At 39.3% G+C, this 21783-nt stretch overlaps 1 protein-coding gene across 4 annotated transcripts in view; it reads right to left on the reverse strand.

Annotated features, from left to right (window-relative positions):
* Positions 1-21783, reverse strand: part of arhgef12a (Rho guanine nucleotide exchange factor (GEF) 12a) — a 42679-nt gene that overhangs the window by 11944 nt on the left and 8952 nt on the right. For 2 of the 4 annotated variants that reach the window (XM_085430055.1, XM_085430054.1), the window contains exons 3-12: positions 12235-12255; positions 11366-11457; positions 9302-9367; positions 3102-3200; positions 1972-2021; positions 1738-1795; positions 1480-1643; positions 1025-1072; positions 553-672; positions 7-93 (exon numbers count right to left, since the gene is read on the reverse strand). In XM_085430055.1, the coding sequence (XP_085286181.1) occupies positions 7-93; positions 553-672; positions 1025-1072; positions 1480-1643; positions 1738-1795; positions 1972-2021; positions 3102-3200; positions 9302-9367; positions 11366-11457; positions 12235-12255 (805 nt within the window). The remainder of the gene's footprint in view (positions 1-6; positions 94-552; positions 673-1024; positions 1073-1479; positions 1644-1737; positions 1796-1971; positions 2022-3101; positions 3201-9301; positions 9368-11365; positions 11458-12234; positions 12256-21783) is intronic. The other 2 variants (XM_085430056.1, XM_085430058.1) reach the window with 2 other exon arrangements.

The raw sequence follows: 21783 nt of genomic DNA on the forward strand, positions 1-21783 counted from the left end.
ACTTACAGGGGTCCTGGTCCAGAACAGGTCTGCATTGTTTTCTCCCTTGGGGACAAATGCATCTTCATCTGCATCATCACTTGGAACAATCTCCTGAGGATTTAATAATACTTTTTTTAAAAAAAATAATAATTATAAAGATTTATATATTTTAATGATAAACAAGTAATATTTACAATGTTCTTTATGACACATGTTCAAACAGCTTTTCAAAATAAACTACATACACTGGTAATAGTCAATAGATCATTTCACGAGTGGAATTGCATAAAATATAAATACTGAAAAATTTAAATGTAGCACACTAGCTGACGCACATAGCACAAGGCTCAGCGTGTGATGACTATAAAATAAGCTGTCACTCAGACACAAAAGAGTGGCTTCCCACAGAGAAAGTCTAATCCTCTGATGGGCTTTGGATTAATGTTTGTCTGGCACAATCTCTAAATGTTCTACAAAAAAGAAAAAGAATCCCACAACACCTCCGTGGATGCTGCCGTTAGATACCTGTCCCTAGATATCCCATGTCTTTGGGCATGTTATGGTAACTACCTGTGTTGTCCCAATGGCCTTGGGGAGCTGACCCTGCAGCTGAGGAATGTGTTTTTCAGCTTCCTGGATGTCTTTCAGTAGTTTAGGGGAGGGGTTTCTGCTGTACTCCTCCTTCATGGCCTGAATGGCAAGAAGGGGGAAATCGACACAAGAATAGTAATAGCAGGTCACTGTAGTTTTCTTGAAAGTGGAAAAATGTCAAATATGTTGACATTTGTTTCCCATGCAAAAGTTAAAGAAAACGACTTCCTGCATTAAAATATATACTGCAGTATTTAAATAAACAATACACATACTACTTGACTCCTCTGTATGAATGTTCTGGTACAAGTGATCTTTTGATTTTCCAAAGAGAAAACACCACTCGTTTTAATAGTTCAATTTAACACAGCTGTGCATCAAAGAGGGCAAATCTTCTTTCTAATGCCAGAACCTTTAGTCACAGCAAGTGACACTTGTTTGCTTTACTCACCTCCAAGATGTCAGCTTTCTCATCCTGTGGGGATAAAAACCAGAGAAGCTGAAAAAGATGCAAAACAGCGAATGTGCAATCTATCTCTCTCTATATAATAGATAATAGAAATAATATCATTTAAAATTAATAATAATAATAATAATAATAATAATAATAATAATAATAATAATAATATTTAATAATAGTAAAATATACACATGCACATGTTTCACATATGTTATATAATTCTCTATTATATATAACAGAGATAGTGTCAGGGTTATATAGAAGTCATTTAGCCCCAGAGAAGATTTGAGCGGATGAGATTTAGAGATGTACCACAAATGTGACAGCATCTATAAAGGGGGGAGGGGGGGGGGGGGGCATAGACAGACCAAGGGGAATAAGATAAAGAAGCATGACAAATTTGCAGAAAGTGGACAGGCAACAGAAGTAACTAATGTCTTTAGTACCCATGGTTGTTGAATAGGTAAGATGCTGTCCTGAGGACTGCAGGGGCGCCGTGGTGCTGGAGAGTTTGGAGAGGATAAGCTCATGTCTGGCTCTGCTTCGGGCAAAGGTATCTGGGCAAGCCCGGGGGGCCGGCCCAGCACTGTGAGGGCCACATAGGAGCCCGCTAGAACACACACATAGAAACGAGAATTAGTCCCTTTTTGTAGGATTTATTTTTAAAATGTAACTTTTGTGAAAATGCAGAAAGAACAACTTACATTTAATAAGTTTCACCACTTCTGTGTGGTTAGAATGTGCAACATGGGTCCCATTAACCTGGAAGACAATAGTGGCCATATTCTAAGTACACAGCCAGACATTGCATTTTATTCCCAATAGTTTACTGAGTAGAAATACTGAGTGGCCAGAAGGTGGCAGCCTCGGTATTGGCCTTGGAGTAGAAAACGGTAACTTTCGCAGTGAAAAGACATGGTAGCAGAGGAACAGAATACCTTGATGATCCTGTCTCCTGTCTGAACACCTGCTCGCATCGCAGCCCCATCTGGTAAACACAAAGGGAAATAAGCAATTAACAACCAAAAGAGAGTGAAAAAGCAATGGAAGTGGAATAATAGCAAATAAGGAAGGAAACACAAAAAATGCTTCTTCATGATGCAGCAATGACATTTCTTCACAATGAATATGCCAAAAGTCTTTTGACAGACCATAAATACGTGACTATTTCAAGTGCTATTTTGAAAGACCATAACAGTGGTTATATTACAAGAAGGACCTGTTTCACAGCTCCACCCCAAACAAAGGGATTTAGGCATGAGACAGGTTATTATGAGAGGCAAGTCTGACTAAAGTCAGCAGAGTGCAGTTCAAGTACTCTGCAAGCCGAAAATAGACTTTAGGTCTTCAGGTTTGTAGTAGTGAGGAAATTCAACTTGGGGTCAGGGAACAAAGAATATAACTCAGTCTGCTCAACTGTGGAGTAGGTGGGGGAAAAGGGACTTATAACTATCTGTTTCAGTTTCACCACGTTGGGATGACATTTAAAGACACTATAGCTGCATTTTGTTTGCTTTTCAGTTTAAAATGCTGATACATTATTCACATGGAACTTAAAAAAAGAAAATGGGAAGCCATTCAGTGATAGTTAAGACACTCCCAAGCATCAATGAAAGTGCAAAAAAGAAAAAAGGTCTCGATTGGTTCACTCCTCTGCAGTCTCCATCCACTGCTGTACAGACCTGCTAGTGTTTACTGTGACCTGATAAAAGCCCACATAATCCTCTACAGACAGCGTGAGACACTACTCGAGGTCACAGAAGCATTTTGGCAAACTCATAACAAGACAACAGGATAAAGCAGAAGCTGCAACTACAAGTGAAACTTGTAGAAAGAGGAAATAGTTTACAGTCAACAACGTCACTAGTCTAAATAAATGCCAGAGTTGTTGATTTCTGGGGACCAATTACCACTCATATTGGCGAACTAACATGGCAAATTGACGTGATAGTTTGATGTCATTGCATGAGGACACAAGCACAAAATAAGGAGAGCTCACGTAAGGCTCAAACTGAAGGTGGTCAATGTGGTAACATTTTTCTCTTTTAAATTTGAGAGTCAATCTTACCTTCTTTGACAAGCTGCACAAACACTGGATTGTCACCACTGACAGTGAGCCCAAAGCCATTTTCATCTTTCTGGATTATTACACATCGCTGGACCAGACCTGCAAGTGACACAGACCGGAAAGAGAAAGATTTTCACAAGATCAGGAAGTTGAGTAAATTTTTAGTTCACCCAGTTAGTTCACTCTTAGCATGTAGGGTGACAGAATTCCACAATAATCACACTGGGAAGGTGATAAAAATCAGTTAAAATCAAACTTTACACTTTTTCCTCTGCCAAAGCATAAAGCTGAAGCTGTCTGTGTGTGAGGTAGGCCACTAGAAAGCTCTCCTTTTTTGTTTTTAAACATCAAAATACAACAGTGGGCTCCACGGATAATGGCTCCATGGTGCCTTCTTAAATTTTTAATAGAGATTTGGTTTAGATATGTTGCCATGGTTACAGGATGACGCACGCTCTCTGCGACTGTGTATTTCCTGGGTGAGAGAGAGCGCCTTTTTGTCGTTGTGCTAAGCTAACAGGCAGAATGCTATAGCCATAGCCCTAAAGAATGTAGCATCATGGGCAGTGTAGTCCGTGCTGCAGGGAGAATGGACTGCCATACCCGTTATGTGTCTGTGAGTGCGAGGAGGGAGAAAAAGGATAGTGGAAAAGTACGAGCTGTCATCGAGCAGAAACGGGAGCTGGAAGCATGTAAATATAATAATAACCACTGCAGCCAAGAAGAGTGCCTGACGAGCCCAGTTGTAAGTAAGCTATTAAGACTCGACTGTACACTGTGTTCGTGTTTTCCTCCGAAACAATAAGCTCCGTTGGAGCAGTCTTTCAACGCCCCTCTCTGTCTCTCGCTAGCAAAGTTGACCCAGACAACAAAGTAAAGCTATTTTTGGCTACGAGCCCGACACGAACCCGACGTATTAGTCAGAGGTCCCTTTACTACGGTTCGGAGCCGCGGAACTTCAGTAATAGTAATAAAATCACACAGCAATAGTACATTCACGTAGTTGTAAACAGCATGATAATATATTAAGTAATCCAAAGTATTCCTTTACGTTACTCTCATTGAGTAACGTAAAGGAATACGTTACAGAATACATTTTGGGGCATGTATTCTGTAATCTGTAATGGAATACGTTTTAAAAGTAACCTTCCCAACACTGACTGTAAATGGGTTGTGAAGCAGCTCGAAATTCTCATTTTGTGCTTTAAAGTCACCAAAGGACTTTAAAGCACTCGGTGCGCTCAGTTTATCAGCAAAGTGCGCGTTTGGGAACACTGTTGCGCTGACTTGGTTCAACATTACTTGGCAACAGGGAAAGTGAGGCAAGTTGCACTGCTGCATTTGTGACAGCTTCACTTGAAATGGCTTCACCGCATCATACATGCCATGTCCATGAACTGACAGATTTCCTTGCTGAGCTCAAAAACTCTATTGAGAATTTTTCCCCAACTCAGCCAACGGACCTCTGTATGATAAGGAATGTCGGCAAACTCTGAATTCATTTCCCACATAAAAGACTGAAATTGACAGTGATTTAAACCTTTAGTTCGGATAAAATTTACGGTTTGCGTCACGGTGATCATTACATGCTCCGTTTTTAGGACTTTACCACACAGCGTTTCCTGGTGTATGATGCTGTATGCTGTTAACTCACCGTACAGTTCTCCTGCATCTTTACTCGCATCCTGCCGACTAGTCCACTTTTTTTCACCACACAACACCGACGCTCAATCTGTTGTAAGTCCAACAAGTTTGTCCCAGGGCAGTTTCATGTCGGTTACACTTTGACATACGTTTCTGCTCAGGCTCACATTTCCAAAATCTACGTTTTGTCTGGACACAAGACGTCGCACACCTTCATCATGCAGCTCTACAGAAACTCTCCCTCGGTAAATGGCTGGGCTGATTTGGCTTTCTCCTCTGCTACAATAAAACTTGCCTTCACAACAGCTTTACTTTGTGAGTCTGCTCTGGTGAAAAAAGTCTGTTGAAATGTCAGATTCTTCTTTAGCTCTTCTACTTTCTGTAGTTTCTGCTCTGCATTTAAGTTTTTCAGCTTATCCTGATGTTTTGTCTCGTAGTGCCGTCTTAAATTCCTTAATTACAGCCACATTAGCTCCACTAATAAGATACACAGGTTTACCGGTGTTCTGACAAAACGTCCTACCGTAAGTAGTTTATGCACATTTCTGCTGCGCTGCATTATGGGATCTGTAGTTTGTGTGTTATTAGCGCCTCATATTGCCGGGCCATGCATAACAATAATAATAAATCTATATAAAATGATCTCGCGGGCCAGATAAAATTGTCTGCCGGGCCAGATGTGGCCCGCGGGCCTTGAGTTTGACACATGTGCTATAGGCGGACTGTTTAACAAACAACAAAAGGATCACCTCTGGGGACCAGGGTAGCTTGGCTTAGAGTCCAACAGAGAGCCTCAAGCAGTCATACGGAGATACACATCACTGTTTTGCAAGGAGGCGCCATACACACATTCAATTCAAAGTAGTATCTGAGATTATACTGATACTTTAATATGAAGTTACCTTCATATAAGACAGTTTTGCAGACGATTAAAAGGCCATCCCCCCACCCCCCAATCTCAAAGCTACTATTATTACATCTGCCTTTAAAAATGTATTATCCATACTTGGATGAAGGGATTTTGTGCCCCATTACTTTCACTGAAACAGTCCCAAGACAGGACATCTTTGAAGCCAGTGTGGACATGAAATATGACCAATAAGGCTTTTACTGTGTAAATGCATAACACATCATAGACTTGGAAAAATATTATCCTGAAACACGAATTTATGGTTGCCCAGAACACAAACTATGCACAGTTAATACAGTTTGCTGAAAACACTACTGTGAGTTGACTTGTATCTGGCACTCGGCATCAAAAAACCAGGGGGATGATGACTGACTACAGGAGGCGCAGCATGGACCCATCCCTGCTGCTCGCTAGATCAATACAGACTGCATCAAAAGGGTTTCCTTCTTTAATTTCATAGGAACATCGCGGAGGATCTCTCTTGGTCTCCCAACATAACAGCGACAGTTAAAAAAAAAGACCACCAGAGACAACATTTCCTGAGTGCGCTGCAGAGGAATCGCACAGAGGAAAAGCTGTTGGTAGCCTTTTACTGCTTTGCCATCGACAATGTACTGATGTACTGCATCACAGTGTGGTACACTAGCTGCTCGGCAGCAGACAGGAAAGCTGTGCAGAGGGTTATCAACACCATCCAGCAAGCCATCGGCTGCCCAGTGTCTTCCCTAGAGGACATCTCCAGCACTCGCCGTCTCAGCAGGGCAAAGAAAATAATGAAAGAGCCTCCCTACTCTGGACAGCACTTGTTCAACCTTCTGCCCTCAGGCAGGCAGTACAGGTGGACAAACATCCAGACAAACAGAGTTAAAACAGTGTCTTCCCTTATGCCTTCAGAACCCACAATTGCTGTAAATAAAGGAGCACAATACCTATTCTGTGGTGATTGGCATCCCCTTAAGTCCAGTCATCATAAATATACAGACGTCTATGTCTGTCCTTTACACTTAAATTATTTTCAATGCCAGATTTATTTTACATGCTTCAATTCTTTTAAAATGTTTTATCTAATGTCTTGCACTTTCTAATAGACAACGACAACAAAGGGTCCTTCTCATTATTATTACTATCATAATCATCATCAAGACTGGCTAGACAACAAACAAATAAAAATACCTATTTATAATACAGAACCCTATGCAAAAAAGTTGGAACCATCATTAATAATTTCATTTAAATTAAACAGTACAAAGACAAAACATGACATTTATAAAAGGCACAACCATGATTGTTTTTTTTTGTTTTTTTTTTTTAAATAAATAAATGATTTAAATACAGTGTTAGTTAAAGTTTCCAAAGGCCTGGTACAGCAATAACAGAAGCTAGGTAAACTGGGTTTAAAAAGATACATTTAAGTTACTTAGAAACACTTTAATAACATGACCTGCTAAGAAGAGAATCTGGATGTTAAACTGGTCTTTTCTACAGCCCCGACCAATTAGACAATTGAAAACATTTTAAATTTCTGAATCACACATGCTCGGAAAATGTTTCGCTTTAAAAAAAAAAAAAAAAAGCAATCAGTCGTCTCAGTTTACAAATGCTTAGAGATGTGTGTTTAAAAAAAAAAAAAAAAGTCCTCTGTACTATAAGCTTCAAATTTACTCATATCTTTATTTACAAAACAACAGTTTCAATATATAATATTTTGTCTTTGCACTATTTTTCATTAAGTATGAGCTTCCACACCTCGGGGTCACTGAATTATCCTTTAGTTAGGACTATGCTTAATACATGTCTGCAAAACAAGCAGACATCCACCCGTTTCCCAGCATTGTTGAAAATGAGTTTCAAATCACTGCATTCTGTTTTTATTTACATTTTACACAGGGTCGCACCTTTCCTTGGAAACAGGTTACGTGTGAGGTCATTTCTGAAACTGATCTGACGACTCTGCTTAAGTAGATGTTATCTCACAGGTTAGAAAGAGGAACGTTACTTTTCAGGTTCTTTGTGGAGCGACTTAAGAAATGCAAGGGGAAGGTTATCTTTTATCTGGCCAGCACTTCGTCACAAGACATAAAAGAAAACATTACGCAAAGTACACAAATGCTTAAATACATAATTGTAGTCTCATATTATTTAAACAAACAAACAAACAAAAAAAACAAACAAACAACAAAACGAGAAGACTCTATAACTACAACAAACTCTCTTAAATTGTCATTTCAACATTTTAAAGACTGAGAAAGGTATCCAGTGGTTTCTTGTCATCAAAAGAGAGGTAAGTCGATCGATAGGTACGTTGGGGGTTGGAGAATAGAAGGAATAGCAGCTAATATGTGGAGAGAGGTTAGAGGAGCCAAAAGCTCTGGGTTGGGGGGAAGGGTGTAGGAGAGAGAGGGTTAGGTATAGATGAAGGAGCGAGGAGGAAGGGAGGAGGAGAGGGCATGGGTGTCAAGGAAGCAGATGAAGCCATATGAATTCAAGAGCTGGTGTGAATTTGCCTCTAGATGCTTAGCTCTCTCTCTCTCTCTCTCTCTGCTTTAAAGCATTTAAAATTCTTTGGTATTTATAAACCATGAGGAGTGGGACTGCTGACATGATCTGAGCTAATGTATAATTCAGAGATTCAACTTTAATGTAATCAGCACCCACCAATGATACGAAACTTACACTAGAGAATAAGGTGACCTTCTGTATTGTATCATCACCACACATAAGGAACCCAAGTAACAGCCGAGAGCATTAAAAAGGCAGAACAATTTCATTTCATTAAAAGCTGGAGTTTTAAGACTTTCAGTTCTCACTGATTTTTTTGTTGTCTAAAAAAAAAAAAAAAAAAAAAAAAAAAAAAAGCTAAAGTTGCACCAGACCAGAAAAAGATAAGAGACAAAGATCTGTTTGTTTCAAAGTGAACAAACACGCCAAAGCTTTGTTGCATATGATAATAAGGGTTTACCTTTGTCAACTGTACCCTTTGGAGAGTTTAGACTATCTCGGCTCAAACTGGCATTTCTGACAGCTGCTTTAAGAATTTGTTTTGTCAATTCATTGCATGTGAGGCAAGCCACATGCAGTCTGTTGGCTGCAGTGACCACGTGTCTCTGCCTGTAAATGTACTCGTGTCAGTGTAGATGAAGTAACAAGCATGAAAGCAAAGTCGAAGGGGTTTAAAAAGACCAGAGGGACACCCAAGTGGCTTTGTTTACATAGATTCTAATTAACATATCACTAAATCCAATGTTTGGTCCTTGTAATCATGTAGGCAGATCCTATACTTAAATTATCTCATTCATTTGAAAAGTACAATAAAACTACATACCAAATGTTCACAAAAAGACTGACTACTAGAAGCTATTGTACTGATCATAAAATAAAACGAAATAAATAATCACTGTAAAAAATATATGTGTTGGCTGCCTATCTCTTAATAAATGCTATACTGATTTCCATTTTTAAAAGAGCAGATAAACAAGGAGTTGAATGTATCCCAGTTGAGCTGATGTCTTGGCAGTGATTATGAGGACAGTTTATTTTAATATCAGCCAGCATGGTCACATAAGTAAAACATCTATAGGCAATCTCACACCAGGAAGCGTGTACAAATGCAGCTGCCACACCAGCCATTCAAGCAGGAGCTTCTTACCACAGGACTCAGGCTTCCCCTCTGGTAGCACACTGCTGCTGCCACTCTTCTGCACCACCAGAGCTTCTGCTCACAGCCCCCACCACACAGAACGCAGAGCAGACAGCACACATTCACATACACATAAAGAAACAACACAAGGAAAGGAAACAAAACAGGAAAGAGAAAATCATGAGGGAGAAATAAACATGGGAGATGAAAAATTAAACGCACAAATCGGCAGTTTAACAAAAAAAAAAAAAAAAATTAAAAATGATTTGGATAGGCACTGAAAAAAGTGAAAGTAGCTGAAGATTAACTAGCTTGTTTTTTTTAGTACCTTTTAATTTTTAACTACCCACATATCTATAGATACTTACGGCAAATGTAATTATAGGGGCCACACGCTTTCAAAACTGAAAACTGCATTAAAATGATAAGCTCAAGTCTGATTTTATATTAAACATGTCCTGAAAATAAAGAAGGTTACAAAAGGCCAAGATTGCATCTGGCTTCTTTAATAAAAATTCTGCGCTAATAACACAATGGCCATAAAAGTGTAGCTGTACACTCCAATTTTATCGTGATGAATAAGCAGCTAGTGAAATTGCATGCAATTTTGGGTGTGTCTCCCCACCGCAGAGGGTGGTTTTATAAGTTGTGGCAAAGGGGATGATGCTAAAAATAATTCCAAAATCAAGTTTCCATCAACAGAAGAGAAACTTTTCTTAGGCCACCAATTAAAATAAGGAGGCTGACTTTTTCTTTTAGACAAATAATCAGTTTTTGTGGGAAACAATGATCTAAAAAGTCAGTTTTAATAAACATCTACAGTGTCTGCCTACTTCTGTATATCCTTAATAAACCCAAACCACTTTGAAATTAGAGAAAAAAGGCACATATGGAGAATATCTAGGAAAAGATTATTAGAGTTCATGCATCTTGCAAGCAAATAACAAAAATACAAGCTGCGATACAGAACATGCAGACATGCAAAATTTCAGGACATAAATGTAACACTAGCAGAAAATAAAGATGTACAAAAAGTACATTTAAGAATGAGGTGCATCTTGCTGGATTTGGTACATTTTGTTTAATCGCTACATAGCTAAACATCAAAGAAATGTATGCAAGAAGATTTTAGTCTGATGCCAGACAAAGACAAGCAGCAAAGCGCATGTCTTAACTGAGAGAACTCATCTTGTCTGTGTTTTGTTGCATCATTCACAGATAAGCCACTATGTGGTGCAGAGGATTTTCTTTTTTTGTTGTGAATACAGGAGCTTCAGTCATATCTCGAATCACACTCAACTGACTGCTGACAAATACCACCGGGACTGTCACCATATCAGACGAGTCTGTCTCTGAAACACAACAATTTCACCCTGCAATAAACTGGAAACTGGAGTGCATAATAAGCTCAGTGGCTTTTTGTGCCCTTCAAGTATGCATGCACACATGAGACCACCCAACCACCCAAGCATACAAAACCCACTTATTTATGTAAAACTGTGAGACACGTGAACATAATACACACACAGAGCTACTGATTTTTCAGTCCATTAATCAAACAGTTCTCTGCTTATCGGCTTAACACTGGCAACATGTAATGAAACGTAAGCTTTCTGACAAACACTTGTAAAGCTGTAATGTCAACGTAACCATTAAAGACACATTATACTGTCTGTAAACTGAATTAACTCCCAAAAAGATGATTCAAACGCCTACTAATAATAAATTATTTTCATCCAATGACAAACACACAGTAGATCAGACCACACATGTGAAGACTGATGTAAAGCTGTCATTTTAAACTTATACAATAATCAAGCACAAAGCATAGAGCAAGATACAAACATGCCTTGAGCAAATCATCATGAGCACATTTGTTCTATGAGACAATTTGTGAGTGTGAGAGTTGGAGAGAAAAAAAAAAGAAAAGGAGACTGTCAGACAGAAACATGTGAGGCAGTCGGTGAGGCATTCAAAGACCGAAGGAAGAGATGGAAACACGCACTGTCACGGACTGAAGCAGAGCGAGTAGGAAAACCACATTCAAGCATCGAAATGAAAGTACAAAGTTACCTGTAGGGTCAAACTCATTGGAGGGAAGGGAATTTCTTTCACTTTTGGGTTTCTTGTCTGGGGGGTGGTCTTTACTGAGAATACTGCTGGTTCTATAGAAAGGGGAACAGATGAGTAAAAGGTAAACCAAGTGGTAGAACAGTACAAGACCAGCATTTGTCCAGTAAGAGCAATCACATACAACAATGCAGACTTTTACACATTGCATTGTTTTTACTGAAAAGGTCACTATAATGTATGCATGTCTTACATTACTGCTACAGAATAAGCCTGGCTTTCATGCAAGTAAAGACCCAGAGTAACCGCAGCAACAGTAAGAACCAACTACTGTCCTTTTTATTCTTGAGAATAAAATGCAGGAGGACCTCCTAGCGTATGAATCATGCCGAGTGTGTCTACTGTATAAAATGACACGCTGAGAGGAAGTGGAGGCGCTCTCCTGAGTGCCCAAAGAGCAAGGCCAGAGAAAGGACGCTTCTCAGTGGAGATACCACAAGGCCAGACTCCGGCTTGAACCTCGGGAGGCTATGTATGGCTGCCTCTGCCTATACTGGCCTCAACTGTGAAAGGCCACTGTTCTGTTCACAGTGAAAGGCAGCGATGGGCCGCCCTTAAAAGAGGGACCCCTTTGTCCGTCACTCTGTGTGTGTGTGTGTGTGTGTGTGTGCGCATGGGGGGCGGGGGGTTGGTCCACACTCTAAAGACTTCTGTATTACAGCACACCAGGCCTAGTAAAATCTGCCTCATTTCCCTCATGCAGAGCTCTGTACATGTATGGGACTGGGTGGTGTGTTATGTCTGTGTTACCACAGGATTCCCTATTCATAAGGGTGTAAGTGTCAGCAATCCAATAAGATAAAGATTCTTACCTGTTTGCTTTCTTGGGAAACCTGCAAGATAAAACAGAATAACAGTTAGCATCCTACAGAAATCTGCTGGCAGACTACTAATGTAATGTAGAGCACAAAAGCTGGGCTGCTTATTCCTGTTTGCAGAGTTAAAAAACAAAAAACAAGATGTCGTGCTGACAGTTTCTCATGAGACCCATATAGTAGTAAACATGATAATCCCGATCAAACATCGGAGTTCTTCAGCTACAGATTAAAGCGTTTTCCAGGTCAAATGTCCTCTGCCTCTCAGATCTCATCTGTGTGCATGTGCTGTAATCTAGTTCTACAGACATCATAGTTTCACTGTAATAATCATATCGTAATCATACACAGGGCCTTCGAAGTGGCATGCTCATTGCCACAGAGTGCAGCAGTGATGAAATAATTAGGGGATATAGTCAGCACCATATTGGAAAACGCAATGTTTTCCAGGATACTTGAGATCTGCCTTTTTTCTTTAGCAGACAAAGCATGAAAGAAAATTTATAGGCTAGAAAATTTAAAGAAATGCTACACTGTTAACAGCAGCTATAGGTGGTCATTCTCATGTTTAAGAGACAGCCTTAACAGAATCACCCAAGGCACACAAGAGTCGGTGGACCTTGCACTTTGTACAATTTCTAAACCAAATTTTACTCCAGTACTCAAAGATAAGATATACATGCCAAAAATGTGTTTTTAGCCTTAAAGTGATTAAAGAGAATCAAAGACAATCTATTCCAACGAAACGTGGCAAAGGGTCACAGATTTTAATATTGATTTATTTTGTTTAACCTAGCAAAGTATCTTAAAACTCTTAGTGTTGGAGTTGATTATATGAGTGTCACTGCAACACCCGTCAGCACTCCAAGTTGGGGTCCACACAGTCAGTACTACTGATTTTTCTCCAGAAAGACTGAGCCATAATTTGCCATTTTACATTTTATTATTTTTAACTGCGAAGAAGTGGAAAAGATGGAAAAGATTGGTGTCTCACTGTGGAAATAGTCACACAGCAGTGAAATCCATTTTCACACTTTGCTGTAATACCCCAAAGTCTTTATTCAGGCTTGTACATATGTGCTGTATGCTACACTAAATGCTTGTGAAAATGTAAAAAGAGAAAAACAAGGAAAAATGCACAGTATATGAATACAAATAACTACTCACTCTAAAATAATACTGTTCGGTAAAAAGGAGGTGTCATGACTTACTAGCCACATTAACTCCCTTTCTCCTTGTGACACTGTCTCATTCAGGGCCATGCAGGGGCAGCTGAATGGCCCGTTTATGAAAATGCCTCAGACTGTAATAAGTTCCAGAGCTTACAGCAGGGGGAAAAAAAAAAACTAGTTTTAAGTAACCCATTCCCTAAGAAACCTCTGAATTGGAAGGATGGAAAAATCAGCACACAAATACACACACTGTGAAATGCTACATGCAAATGCACAAGCTCGGAGACGGCAAAAATGAGTAGGCACGTGTTTTTGGTTGATCGTATAGGAGCAAATGAAAGCATGACAGGGAAACCAAGAGGATGGATGACACATCAAGCTGTCTACAGTGACTGTAGACATGACTGCGCTGAATTATGCTTATAATAGTGCCTTTTGAAATAATGCTGTGGTTCCTCTTCATGAGGTCTTGCACTTGGTAAAACTTTTGAAGGGAACTGAAAAAAACGTTTGTTCAGAAGGGCAACATCATTTTACGTCCTAAAAAAAAAAAAAAAAAAAAAGACATGAGTCAGAGCCAGCACAGTCTCTAGAAGAAATAAGAGAAACACCTAGCATGAAATCACTTGCCTATAAAATACATATAAAGACTGAGAGGAAGGACAAAGGTAGTTGTGAAAAAATATGCAAGAAATAGTACAAACAAGAGAGAAGTGGTAAAAGGAAGTAGTGGCACAGCAAGTTTTAAAAGGGACAACAAAACTTCGCATGTGCTATATGCTACACAAAATGGGGGATCACTATGTAAGTTTAAGGATATCAAACCAACTAATATTCTTTAAATTATAGGTACTATTCCTAAATCGAGAAATATCCCGCTGCGCAGAATCCTGAAGCTGCCACACTTTTGGTTTAAGTTTGTGAAAACACACCACTTCAGAGCTTGACTGTTAAACATCCCTAGTTGCCTCTGGCAAGCAAATCTACAACTAACCATTTAAAGGTCTGGGTTCTGTCATTTACAAACGAATGCTTCCAAAGTTATCATAAAAATAGACACAGGCTAAATTTAAAAAATAAATAAATAAAAACTTTCCATCTAAGGACAACTTTCCGCCTGGGTGGATGTGAGCACTGTTGTCACATTGGTTTTGGCACTCAACCAGTGCAGAGGGGAAAAAAAAACTGAAAGAAAAGGAATAACAACGATGCCCGGGCATCACAGCAAAACTACAGCACAGTCCCGCTGAGAGTGAGACAGGCCTGCTATGGAAACAGTGCTTCTGAATAACTGCTGAATGTAAAGGCTGTCTGGTAATTTGCTGTGTGACATCACAAATTATAAGCGAGAAACATGACACTAAAGGAATAATGAATATACATTTTTGACCGAATCAAAGATAATACTTGTTTGATCCCTCCTAGGATGAGCCGATAATCTGATTTGTAGTAGCCAAAAAGAAGAAACATTTTTTTTGCATAAACAGAGTTGTAGCATCGAGGTATGTGCAGAGATATTTATTACAGTTTTAAATGTGTTTTGTGGCATATCTACTTTTACTGTAAGAATAGTGTTTGTAAGTCTATTTGCATATAGCGGCTTACTGTGTATATATTATGAACTATGAATTATGTTTTCAACAGTAAATGTAGCTGTAAGTTTGGGAAACATTGCCTATGCAGAAAAGAAGTTTAACATGCATTAATAAAAGTTTTCCAAAACTTCTTTTTGGACAGGTACAGTTGACATGAGACAATGACAGATAGGGGCTTCATCATATTAGCCCAAACTAACAGTCAAAAGGTTGTTTAAAAACAAACAAACAAAAAAAAACAACAACCCACAAACAAAGTATGCAATTAAAGCTGAAGGAACAAATCCAATATATACACATAACAACTGCTAATCCATCTTTGAAGTAATGGTTATTTACTTTAGTCATAACTCATTCCCCATGTGAGCTACTGTGACTGTTGTCTAAGATTAAATTGGTGACAGCCAATTTGAAGCTGCAAAGTTTCAATGTGGGCGCAAGTGTCCTCAGCTTAAAATAAGAAATTTAAAGATGGGTAAGATGAACCATATTTCTACAACACTTAGATAGCTGACGACAAGTCATCATACCCGATACATGTAACAGAATGACAAAGGCTTAAAAGTCTCATTTTGGTTTTGTCTCAAGCAAAAAGGACTGAAATACACAGTTCTATTATACCTGTAAGACAAACAGAATAGAGTGTGACAATTTTTTATAATAATTACATTTCAGTGTTTTGCCCTGCTCTACCCTGTTAGACATCATGCCAATTGTAGATAGGAAATATCACATAAAAACATTTTAGCACCAATAAAAATAACAGTTTTTGGGGTTCCCATAACACCCCCTCCCCAATTTAAATTACAATAACACCAGTAACTAAAGACAGAGTTTAAAAGAAATACTTTTCATTCTATATACTCTTCAGAAACTAAATATTCCGTATTTCTCGGACCATAAGGCGCACCAGATTATAAGGCGCACTGTCGATGAACGGGTCTGTTTTCATACATTAGACGCACCGGATTATAAGGCGTATTAAGCAAAACAAAACAGTAAGATAAATCAAACTTTACTCAACTCATTCTTCTTGTTTCCTCCACTTCTGAACCATTGATTCATTAATGTTGAATTCTCTGGCAGCTGCTCTATTCCTATGTTGTTGCAGTATATTAATGACTAACCTCGTATTGTGGATGGATTATCTCAGTTGTTCTCCTGACTGAAGTTTGGTCCACTTACAGCATCCTGCCATGAGATTGCATTTGTCCATAACCATCGGGAACCCTCAAGTTAACTTTTATCGAGTGGAAAAATGTTAGTGTTCATCCTCCAGCTTCACTGTGTTTGTTATGCTAACATAGCTCGCTAGCGATCGCGTAGCACATCATTATATAGCAGCTAGTCCAACTTCAGTAACCCTACAAACATCACTGCTGTTTAGTTTTCTGTTTTCATTTATGTTGGAAGTGATAGCAGAGCTGTAGGCTTTAATTTTTTCAGAAATCTCTCAGTCAGAACATGCTATATCATGTTTAAGTGGAAACTAGCGAGCTAACTTTCTGCTAACTTCTAACTCCGTTAAATGTAATAAATTCTGTTTTCATGGATGCCTAGATGTTAAACTTCATTGTTACACCCGGTAAAGCAGCAACGCTGATCATTTTATTACAGATGAAAGAATTTAGACAGTTTTTAACTCTCAGTGATGCCGCAGTGTTCGTTTGACTTTGGGACCTGAAATGGACAGAGTTTTGGACACAGATTACTCCGTGAGGGTCCTGACTACGGTAGCCATAATGTTCAGACAATCCATCAAGCGGTCCGGCTTTTCAGTTTTTGAGAAAATTAAAGGATTTTAAGCACGCCTTACAATGCGGAAAATACGGTATATATATTTTTCTGCATGAAAAATATTAATAAGTGATTAAAGCTGTAATCTTAGGACTGTTCAGATAAAGAGTAAACTGGAAATACATTAAATAGTGTAATTGGTTCTTCTTTTATATTCAACTCATCACATCTGTAGTTAAAGGGAAACTGAAAAGTGGTATTAAGTGGAACGTGGATTTTGGTCCAAAAACAATGCTACCTTGGTTTGTCGATTTACAACAACAGCATGCATTCATAACACTAACCCAAGGGTTACTGTCCAAGAAAAGCAATTGTCATGGCCACGTGGATAGTTAAGTATCTTAATTGGCTGCACTAGGAGTGTTTCAGGCTTACAATTGGGAGTGTAGCTCAGGCTTACAATTCAGGTTTGTCTAACAATATCTGTACTAGCTGGAGTTAAACAATGAAAAGGAAAAAGAGTAGTTGTGAATGAGCAAATTCGGATAAGAGCTGGTCGCTGTGGCATAGATTCTGACTGTAGTGACTGCAAAGCCTGCAAGTCTGTTCATACTATAGGGTCTCACTTCATAGTTTGTAGTGAAAAGTAGGGCTGGGCCATATTATACCGTTCACGGTAATACCGGTATAATGTTAGGCAACGAAAAGAAAATGAAATATCGCGATAGAATGGGAGTAAAACGCGCATGCGCAGTGCCTTTGTTTTCATACGCACATGGCCGATTGTTGAGTGAAACAGATGAACCAGAATTGGTTTGTAAAAATGGTGCAACTTCCGTGATGTGGAACTGGTTTGGTGTTTGTCCGTCAGATACACAACAAAGCACATTTTTTTGCAGAACATGCAAGCGGCCGTCGTTATTGTCATATTTGTCGGACTAAGATGCTCTTAAATCTGGGAGTAATCTGGGTCCTAAACTCCGTATTCTTCAGGTCAAACGAACACTGCAGCATCACTTAGAGTTAAAAACTGTCTAAATTCTTTCATCTTTAATAAAACGATCAGCATTGCTGCTTTACCAGGTGTAACTATAAAGTTTAACTTCCAGGCATCCATGAGAACAAAAGTTATTACATTTAACGGAGTTAGAAGTTAGCAGGAAGCTAGCGGAAGTTAGCTCGCTAGTTTCGCTAGTTACCTAAGCATGATATAGCATGTTCTGACTGAGAGATTTCTGAAAAAAAATCAAACGTACAGCTCTGCTATCACTTCCAACATAAATGAAGACAGGAAACTAAACAGCAGTGACGTTTGTAGGGTTACTGAAGTTGGGCTAGCTGGTATATAATGATGTGCTACGTGATCGCTAGCGACACAGCTATGTTAGCATAACATAAACAGTGAAGCTGGAGGACGAACACTAACACTTTTCCACTTATAAAAGTTAACGTGAAGGTTCTTCATGGTTAGAGACAAATGCAATCGCATGGCAGGATGCTGTAAACGGACCAAACTTCAGTCAGGAGAACAACTGAGATAATCCATCCACAATACGAGGTTAGTCATTAATATACTGCAACAACATGGGAATAGAGCAGCTGCCAGAGAATTCAACATTAATGAATCAATGGTACAGAAGTGGAGGAAGCAAGAAGAATTAGTTTAATAAAGTTTGATTTATCTGACTGCTTTGTTTCACTTAATGTGCCTTATAATCCCGTGCACCTTATGGTCCGAAAAATGCGTACTGCACACTGCAGTTTAATGTTGCAAAGCACCTCTTTTTAACTTCAGTGGATATTATACATGGTTATGCTCAGGATATGTCAGCCCATTTCTACTGGAAATGCCTTTTGGTTAAACTTTCAGCAAGGAATTTGCATTTGCACTGTTACATTTTTATAAAGCTTTAATGTACATAAAAACCAGCTTCTTGTTTAAGTGAAAATAAATGGAAGGTTGTCTTTTTGCGCTAGTAATGTTGTGGAGTTGTATTTTGTCTCGCATCAATTATATCGTCGGTTATATCGTTATCGCAAATTTTCAAATATATATCGTGATAAATATTTTTGGCCATATCGCCCTGCTCTAGTGAAAAGTATTACTGACATACACTAAAGCCCATAACTTCACAGTACATACTCTTTTGCCGATCAGTAGTGTATAATCTCCACGCCCCCTCCTCCCCTGATAATACTACGAAAACTATGCAAAGTTTTAATTCTTATCAAGTCTCCATTAATAGTTTATGTCAGGTTTCAAGGACTGTATAAAACAAGTAAAGCATTTTTCATTTTTTTAGATTTGCTAGAACAAACAAGAGTATAAAAGACTCTTGTGTTAATAATCACTGGTTGAGTGTTAATAATCACTGGTTGCAGTACAAAAACATACAACTGGTGCAGAACGCTGCCGCTCGCCTGTTGACCGGTTCAAAAAAAAAAAAAAGAGACCACATCACTCCGGTTCTCTGCTCTCTCCACTGGCTCCCAGTTGCCTTTAGGATTGATTTTAAAATCTTATTGCTGGCCTTTAAGGTTTTAAATGGCACTGCACCTTCTTACCTGTCAGAACTCCTTAGTACTTATCGCCCCAGGAGATCTTTGAGGTCAGCCGACCTGATGCTTTTAGATGTTCCCAGGTATAAATTAAAGACAAAGGGAGAGAGGGCGTTTGCTGTGGCTGCACCCAGACTGTGGAACAGTTTACCTCCTCACGTCAGACTCTCCAAAAGCCTAGAAACTTTTAAAACCGCTCTTAAAACTCACCTCTTTTCATTGGCTTTTAGAAAGGTTTAATTTATTTGTTTTATATATTTTTATTTTATTTTTATCAGCGAGGTGTTATTACGAAATTGTGTTCTATTGTATTTTATCTGTATTTACTGTACAGCACTTTGGTCAGCCTTGGTTGTTTTTAAATGTGCTCTATAAATAAACTTGACTTGACTTGACTTGACAAAGAACAGCATGATATGAACAGAAAATATGCGGTTCTGTTTAAGTATTAAACAAAACAGCTTCTGAGTCTGCTTGCAGAAGTTGCACACTGATGCAACACTCTAAACAGCCTTTTAGTAATAAAAAAAAAAAAAAAAAAAAAAAAACCATCTTGGACCGTGTGAATCCTGTTACAACAACTGACAACAACTTAATTCTTCTACATTGTGGTTTTGTTAGAACATTTTTAGATCACAGCTTACATGTAGATCTAAGAGAAGCTACAAAACCAACTTGCTAAAACCAGCTTTTTCCCCCCTATGAAATCTCACAGACAACACTCACACTTCATTCAATACTTCAGATCCAGTTATATAAAGTCTAAGTGAGGAACCTCTTCCTGGACGGGGCCATTAACTGTGCAGTGAGCGAGAAAGGGAGAAAGAAGGCAGAGTCAGAACAGGGTGGGATAGGAGGGAGGGGCAGCACTGGAGCGGGCCTGGGCTTGAATGCTCCATTGAGGTTTGGTGTTTTGATGGAAAACTGTGGCAGAGCTGGGCCAACTGCAGCAACAGTGGCAGCAAGAGAGGCCGGGACCAGACCAGCCCGTGGAGAGAGGAAAAAGAAGAGAAAGAGGGAGGACAAACAGCTCTAAGGGAGCTCTGATGCACAGCCATTTCTGTGCACAGGTCTCCCACACTAAAGAGGAAGGGAAACAGTACATAAGGAACTAGGCAAAGTAATGCAAGATTCAGAGGAAATACTTCGGATTACTCTCGGTTCCTCTTAGAATTAATCTAAGCAGACCTAGGGAGATTATTAAAGTTTATCTCAGATGTGCATTATAATGTGTTTTGTGTGCCAACAGAGAAAAATAAAACATTTTAAACTCAGGGTAAGATCTGGCAGGATGCATCAAGTTAGGAAACACAGTTGGCTTCATAAACCAAGCATTACCTTTACTATCTCTGGTCATACAAAGCTGCTGTTGTAACTTCCATTAAAGGAAGTTGCAGTAATGCAAGTCCCCTACCAGAAGCAAAGCAATACAGTTCACAGCACAGCCAGGTGTTGTTGGGGCTAAAAGGGGTGGTGCCTGTCTGTTACTAGTGTAGGATTGGACACTTTGGGAGTTGCCTGCAGAGATCAGACTGAGGTGTGTCAATTCCAGGAGTTGAAGTGTACACCATCACACAGCTACACACCCTGAGATGGTAGATTTCTTTGGAAAATTTGGCAGAGCTGGACTGCAGGTCTGTGGTGATGGCACCATGTCCTCAGCTGAATATCAGTACTACATTATGCCACTGGCCAGCCAAGTACTTTATGAAACTGGCAAAATCTGCTTTTTTCCCCACCTCACCTCCTTAGAAGTAAGATTTCATCTCCACTGTGTAATAATACAGTCACGTGAACAGTCTGATTCATGCCTGCAGCTGGCCAATAAGAGAGAACACAAAGACACTGCTTGTTATCTAATCTATATACCTGAGTCACACAATTTGGGTGCACACATACACACACACCAAACAAAACAAAAAAAAACAGTCTGCTTGACGTCATTCCCTATGCTTCCCTGCCAATGACAAAGAGGTTCTCTACACACACACCATCATTTTCTCTTTTTAAACCACTGTCTGCACTTCACCCTAACCTCATGTCAAATGCAATGATGTCACTTTCAATATGTGACCTAAGCAGTGTTACCATGTGGTGCTTTGTACACTGAAATATGGATTTACAGAAAAAAGGATTAAGTAAGTGTATGAGACAGAGAGAGTGAGGGAGACAGGAAGGGAGGTGTGGTGTGTACTGGAGAGACAAGACCAATAGCTTTGGAGCTCAAGCTACAGCCTCAGGGGGAAAACTGTGCCCTTTCTGCCCCAATAAACCTCATCAGGATTCCTGACATGAAGGCCGGGGGGATAGACATTTCTTCACGCTATGCTGTCTGCTGTCCTCGAGCACTGGGAAAGGAAGGAAGGTGGCTGAATATGCTACTCTGCCAAAACACTTGAAGTTATGAGGCCTAATACAACAAATGGCAAACTTTTCCAATCAATGAGCAACTTCTCTGAACTCACAAGACTTTTAATGTGCGG

This window comes from Copadichromis virginalis, linkage group LG14, assembly GCF_057382275.1.
Source record: "Copadichromis virginalis isolate Kocher_CV1m ecotype Utaka linkage group LG14, C_Virginalis_male_GT1.1, whole genome shotgun sequence".
Lineage (NCBI taxonomy): Eukaryota > Metazoa > Chordata > Actinopteri > Cichliformes > Cichlidae > Copadichromis > Copadichromis virginalis.